Genomic DNA, 6882 nt, shown 5'->3' on the forward strand with positions numbered 1-6882 from the left:
GCAGTGCTCACTTGTGGCAGCTAATCTGGGCACATGCTGACAAGGAGAAGAGAAGTGGCCCATGCAGCACTCCCTGCTGCTCTCTCCTGCTGGTCACCCAGAGCCGACTTCTGCTTATCCTCACTTCTCTCCTTACCCTCGCTCTTGTCCACTCCTGATACCCCCACCACCCCTCCCAAATCAGCTACCGAAACTTCAGGCACTGGGGCTGGGGCGGGGGAGAGCGGAGGCTTGTACTGTTTCTCCTGCCGGGTGTGGGATCATTCTTTTGACCTGCTAACTTGTACCTGCTATATAAGTGATGGCAGGTATACAGTGTTTTCTGTTATACAGTGTTTTCTGTATGCTGGGCCAAGTTACTGATCTAAGAACTCGGTAACGTTCACTCTTTTAACCTTTACAAGATGAGTGAGGTTGTAATGCAAGAAATGTTCCCACTTTACAAATAAGGCACAGAGGGAGAGGAATAAATGGCCCATGTTGCCACTACTAGTAAGTCAGAGACACACTTGAACCCAGGCTCTCTGGCTCAGCGGTGTAGACTCTGACCCACTTCCCTGTACTGCCTTTGAGATCGCCATGTCGTCCATGCCGAAAGTGCCTCTAGTCCGGCCTCCTTATACAGGAGAGAAACCGAGGCCCAGGGAAGGGATAAGAGTGAGCTGGTGACAAAGTGAGACCACAACCAGGACTGCGGGGTCCCCAGCCAGCTTCCTGCCCACCCCACACACTGTTCCCATCTCAATCCCAGCCTCTGCAGGCTGACAGAATAGTCAATACAGAGAGGCTCTAGCTGCAACAAAATAGATTCTACTCCAGGAAGAAGAGCAGGATGTTATGTGACTTGATGTGTGAAAAGATTTAAGAGAAAAAAATATGCTTTTGTACACACAGCTCTGCTGTTAAGACCCTACCGTCTCATCTCAGACATGGAAGGCTTTACTCCTTCATCCCAATATTCTCCTTCAGTTTTCGTCCCCAAAATCTTAACAGCCCTTTAGAGTTATAAAGTACTTTACAGTTTACGTAGCACTTTCACAGCTGTTTTGTCACTTACCTTCCCAACAATCCTAGGAAGTAGGCATCTTTATCCCCATATTGCAGACAGGAAAACTGAGGCTTAGAAAGGCCATGTGCTGTACAAGTGTACACAGCACATTGGTGAGAGTGAACACTTGAATTCTCACTGCCCCTGCTCTCCAGGACGTATACCCTGGGTAATTTCGTTCTTAGCTTTCTTCTCTCCAGAACATGAGGCATAGTGAGTACAGGACAGCTTAAGGGACACAGACAAGGGCCAGGCATTGATGCTGCAGAGGCAGAGACCCAGGGCCTTGCACTCTGACTTCCTCTTCAGCCTGGGCCCTCCCCTGCCACAGTGGACCATGGGGATGGGTCAGTGTTTTGCTACCAGGCAGAGGAAGGAGGAACTTGAAGAGTTCCAGAAGAAGTGTGGGTGCCCTGAATGGGCCAGACAAGGTGGGCCCTGCCCCAGCGGGCGCGCACGTGTCAGATCCCAGCCTCACCTATCTCCCCACCCCAGACCCTCACAGCAGAGTGTGTCTGAGCTCACCAGACCCTGACGACCCGCTGAGTTCCTACATCAACGCCAACTACATCCGGGTACGTAGCCCTATCCCGATGGCCTCTCCCTGAAAAGGAGGCCCAAGCTAATGGGATCCGTCCTTTAAGCTTGTCCCTAAGCCAGCGAGGCTGCTGCGAGCCCCCGGGAAGAGTCTGAGTGTAGAGTGTGGGTCCTGGGAACATCGCATCTGACCCTGACAGCCTGGACTTGGCTGGCCGCAGGGCTACGGTGGGGAGGAGAAGGTGTACATTGCCACTCAGGGACCCATCGTCAGCACGGTCGGCGACTTCTGGCGCATGGTATGGCAGGAGCACACGCCGATCATTGTCATGATCACCAACATTGAAGAGATGAACGAGGTAGGCACCCCTGTACCATCACCAGGTGTCTGCTGCTTTGTGCCTGTGCTAACCGTCTTATTTCCCTGTTAATTCTCACAGTCCTGTGAGGTTGCTAGTGTTGACTGTGCTGACAAGATGTAAGGCTCAGCGAGGTTAAGTCATGGGCTTAGGGCCGCACAGACAGTCAGAGGCAGGGCCTGGAGCTGGCCTCGCTACCTCCAGGGCCCCTGTTCTTAAGCAGGATGCTCTGCTGCCTCCCAGCTTCCCACGGCTGGCGCTGGCTACTTCTATACCTGTAACAGCCCATTTAATTGAAACCTTCAAAATGGGTAGTACTCCCATTTTCCAGATGAGGAAACTGAGGCTCAGAAAAGGGAAGTTAACTCATAGGTTCTGAAACTGTACTCTCTAACTGCAAACCTGTTGCCCTTTGATATCTCTCCTCGCTAACCCTGGATGGGCACTGGGGAGAGTGTGATGGGGGAACTGGGAGAGTATCTCAGCCTGATCTGGGCCCCTTCAGAAGTGCACCGAGTATTGGCCAGAGGAGCAGGTGGTGTATGATGGCGTCGAGATCACCGTGCGGAAAGTCATTCACACTGAGGATTACCGGCTGCGACTCATCTCTCTCAGGGTGAGGCCTGGGGATGGGCTGGACTGGGCTGGGCTGGGAGGATGGGGGCAGGGGCTTGATTGGGGACTCCACAGAGAACAGGTCCCAGAGTCCACTCTAGCTGAAATCAAGGCCTGTGTCTCCCAGGGATGAGGGAGGGGTGAATGGAGTTGGGGGTCAGAAGCAGGACCAAACCTCAGTTGTATTTCATGCTCTTGGGCTCTCTCTGTGTCTACACTGTCATTCATAATGCCTTCCAGCTCTGCTTCAAATGCACCCAAATCCAGGACTGTCTGGATAAGGGGTCTCCAGCTGCCTCCAGCCCTGTCCTTATAACTGAAGAACCATGGTGACTTTGAGATCCCGGCTAGAAGCAACCCCTTCACCTGGGATACTCAGCTTCTGGCCTGTAGTACCCAATCTGTCCACCAGAGGGAAGGCACTCCTTGCTGCGTTTGGGTTGCACAAAGAGGTGGTGATTACAGAAAAGGGAAAAAAGGAAGATACACAAAATATGATCAATACAAAACAGCCCAGAAGAGTTGGGGGAGGCATCCTCCCACCCCGAAGTTGTGCTTCTTCCAGAAGCAGCATAATAGAGGAGACTGTTCCTTTGGAATCAGGAGAATCAGTGGGTTCTCTTTTTGAGAAATGACAAGGGGAAGGTGGAGCCACTGTAATAACCCCAAAGGCTGGAAGAGGGGAACCGGGCACCAGAAAGCGTGATGCCCTGTTCAGAAACAGCTTGGAAAGTCCAGTAATGCTGGCAGCCATGGGGTCCAGCTCAAGGCCTGAGACTTTTTCCTCTGAGCTGCGCCCTCTCCACCTGAGCAGCTCTGGGATACAGGCCTGGCTAGAGGGCAGAAAGGGCCAGGAGGTGGAGAGCAGAGGCTGTGGTAGCTGCCACAGCCAGATAACGCAGGAGCCCAAGGAACCAGCTTCCTGATTCCCCAGAAAAAGAGGCTGGGAGGCGGGGGCTGTCTCATCTTCTCAGTGCCACAGGACTGGTTAGGGAAGAACTGGGCAGTTTAGGGTTGGGAGGTATTTACTTCTTTCCATCAACCTTTACAAACACCTGCCCTGGGCCTGGTTCTGGGTTGGGTACTGGGAACACAGAGCTGTTCAAAGCCGGGACTCTCCTCAAAGAGCACCCATGTATGGTAAGTACTGAGCTAGAGGTAGGTAAGAACACAGAAGGAAACAGCTAGCTGGGGTGCTCAGGGAGGGCTTCCTGGAACTGGTGATGCTGAATGGGGTTTTGAAGGATGAGTAAGAGTTGGCCAGGGGGCAGACAAATGGAAGGAGCATTCCAGGCAGAGAAAAAAGTAAAAGTAAGGACATGGAAGACAGAACAGCTGTGTGTCACACACATGCGTGTGAGTGTGTGTGTGTGTGTGTGTGTGTGTGTGTGTGTGTGTGTGTTTGTGTAGCAGAGGGTTTTATCTACAAACCATTAGTGCAGGAGCATAGAGTACCAGTATGCAGGGGCAGGAGATAAGCCTAGAAGGGTAGAATCTGCAATGCTTGTAATATTTGCCAGGCTGAAATCTAAGGAGAATGGGTTTTGTTCAGAGAGTAACAAGAACCATGGAAGCGTTCTGGGTAGGAGAGCAGCACGTCCGATTTCTGCCATAGGCAGACCCTTTTGACAGGGGTGGAGATGGTGCAGTCTGAGGGCAAGGAGAGGTTTACACAGGGAGAGATGATAAAGGCCAAAGTGGAAGAGAGGTGTTGATGGTAAAGAGAGGGACATGGAGAGGAGGCAGGGAAATGTGCATACTTGCCAGGGGAGGGGGTAGGCAGACCAGGCGAAAGGAAGGGTCCCGGAGCTCTGGTTATGTGACGAAGGGGTGACTGGGCTAGTTGTTCATATAAGGAACTGGGAGACAGGAATGAATTGGAGAGGGACTCTTCACCTCTCTTAGATGGTGCTGGAGTTGCTGGGGAAAACTGATGTAAAGACCAATACTGACATCGCTCATCAGCCCTCACTCCCAAGATGGCTGTGGGTCTCTTGCCTGCTGCCACTGGGCAATGCGGTATAGATGGCAAAGGCCAGACGTTCCACTCCCTGTGCCCTCCCTCCTGTGTTCTTCCTCCCCCCATCCCATCTCCATCTCTGGGCTGGTTTGCGGGCTCAGAGAGCTCAAGTGTATCTGGGGTGGGCCTCTGTCTCCTGGCCAGAGCGGGACGGAAGAGCGAGGCCTGAAGCATTACTGGTTCACGTCCTGGCCCGACCAGAAGACCCCAGACCGGGCCCCCCCACTCCTTCACCTGGTGCAGGAGGTGGAGGAGGCCGCCCAGCAGGAGGGGCCCCACTGCGCCCCCATCATCGTCCACTGCAGGTGGGTCCTCCCAGCCACCAGCCAGGGCAGGGCAGCAGCACCCCCTGCTGCCCTGCCTCTCACCCTGCCCATCCCCTCTGCCCTCAGCGCAGGGATTGGGAGGACTGGCTGCTTCATTGCCACCAGCATCTGCTGCCAGCAGCTACGGCAGGAGGGCGTGGTGGACATCCTGAAGACCACGTGCCAGCTCCGTCAGGACAGGTCAGCCCACAGGTGGGGGCGGGAGCACGGGGAGAGCTAGAGCCCCAGGAGCAGAAGGGAGAGGCTGACCTGTGTGTGGGCTGAGGGGCAGGAGGACGTACCAGGTATGGACCAACTGGCTGACAGGAGGAGGGAAGACAGATGTGTAGAGGGGCTGGATGAAGAGGAAAGAGGAGTTGCTGGTGGCCGGAAGGTACAGGGGCTGAGAGCAGTGGGACATGCCATCTCTGTCCCTGTTATCTATGTCAAAGCTGGGCGGGGCAAGAAGGAACAGGGGAGTGGCTGGCAAGGGGTGGCCTCTCTAAGCTGCGTAAAGACAAAGTCCTTCACAAATGACTGGTATTCCATGGGTTTGGGGGCCCCCCTCCTGCATCAACCCCATCCCTACTGTGTGTCTCTGCTGGGCAGGGGCGGCATGATCCAGACGTGCGAGCAGTACCAGTTTGTGCACCATGTCATGAGCCTGTATGAGAAGCAGCTGTCCCGTCAGCCCCCGGAGTGACTCCATTCCTCCTCGGAGGTCCTCTGGGCACCACCCAGCCTGCGTCTCGGCCCTCCCCCCAGCCGCCCCTAGGGCCCTGCCTTGGGTCCTGGCCTGCTCCCTGCCCTGCCTCTCCTGCTTCCTTCAGCCTGGCCCCTTTCCCCCAACATAGCTCTTCCTACTGTATATATTGGGGAATGGGGTGGGGTGGGGGAGGGATGGGCCAGGCCAGGCCTGGGGCCCCAGGCCAGGCCTGACCCACACCACACAGACCTGGGGCCTCAGTTTTTAACAATGGTTTCATTGCTACTTAATCCAAAATGTTTGTGCCGCACTCCAAGTGTTCTGCCACGGCGTATTCTGTCTGTCCATCCATCTCTGCTGTCTATACCGGACACTGTGTCTCCTCAGCCCGGGAAACGGGTAATGAGCTCCAGCCCCTAAGTAGCCCAGGCAGAGGAGCCTGACTCGGGCGCCCACCCCACTTCTCCCAACAGGCAGATTACATTTTGCCCCCAGTTACTGGGACAAGGGTGGGGAGAGGGGCCTGAGGTCCTGGGGGTCAGGCATGGTGAGCTTTTGAGAGCGGAGAGAGATCGCAGCTGGGAGAGAGGAGTATTGCAGCCTGGACGGCCCCTGGGTGTCAGATGCTCCCAGGAGGCAGTGACCAGCCTGTGAGGCATTGGGAGGGAAGGGGACACATGGGGGCTGGGAACCCAGAGGACCTGGGCCCTGGTGGGGGCGGAATGGAGAGGTGTAGCTCCGAGGATGGGGTAGGAACTCGGCCCCAGATCTGTGTGAAACATTTTTCTGTGTTACTGTGGGAAAGCCTTCCCAGAAGTCTTGCTGCGTGTAGCTCTGCGTGTGTTCCTGTGTCCATGCGTGTGTTGAGAGCCCATCTGCAGGGCATGCATGACTCTTTGGCAACATGTGTTATCTTGGAGCCACGTGTTTTTATTGCTGACTTTAAATATTTATTCCACGGCAGACAGAGACACTTGGTGTCTTTTTATAATTTGCTCGTGGTCATTGAATAGAGCAATAAATGGAGCATTTTGAGCAAAACTAGCCCTCTTGGGTCTGTGTGATTGCCGCTCCCGTCCACTCCCTGCCTCCATGTTCTCCTCCTCCTAGAGAGAAAAAGAGCGAGTGTGTACACAAGTACACACACACACACACACACACACACACACACACCCTGCCCTCAAGCTCCCCAGTGCCCCCTTGTGGAAATTGGGAATGTGAAGCAAATCCAGATTGTGATTCTCACACACCCTCACTCCCATCAAGCCAGGAGCCCTGGGACATGGGGACCC

The 6882-nt window shown here is 54.7% G+C and overlaps 1 protein-coding gene across 1 annotated transcript in view; it reads left to right on the forward strand.

Annotated features, from left to right (window-relative positions):
* Positions 1–6634, forward strand: part of PTPN5 (protein tyrosine phosphatase non-receptor type 5) — a 55314-nt gene extending 48680 nt beyond the window's left edge. The window contains exons 9-14 of the mRNA XM_033121110.1: positions 1544–1623; positions 1807–1944; positions 2450–2560; positions 4724–4884; positions 4972–5085; positions 5494–6634. Coding sequence (XP_032977001.1) covers positions 1544–1623; positions 1807–1944; positions 2450–2560; positions 4724–4884; positions 4972–5085; positions 5494–5587 — 698 coding nt within the window. The 3' untranslated portion in view covers positions 5588–6634. The remainder of the gene's footprint in view (positions 1–1543; positions 1624–1806; positions 1945–2449; positions 2561–4723; positions 4885–4971; positions 5086–5493) is intronic.
* The last annotated feature ends 248 nt before the right edge of the window (positions 6635–6882 follow it).

This window comes from Rhinolophus ferrumequinum, chromosome 11 (assembly GCF_004115265.2).
Source record: "Rhinolophus ferrumequinum isolate MPI-CBG mRhiFer1 chromosome 11, mRhiFer1_v1.p, whole genome shotgun sequence".
In the NCBI taxonomy this organism is placed as follows: domain Eukaryota; kingdom Metazoa; phylum Chordata; class Mammalia; order Chiroptera; family Rhinolophidae; genus Rhinolophus; species Rhinolophus ferrumequinum.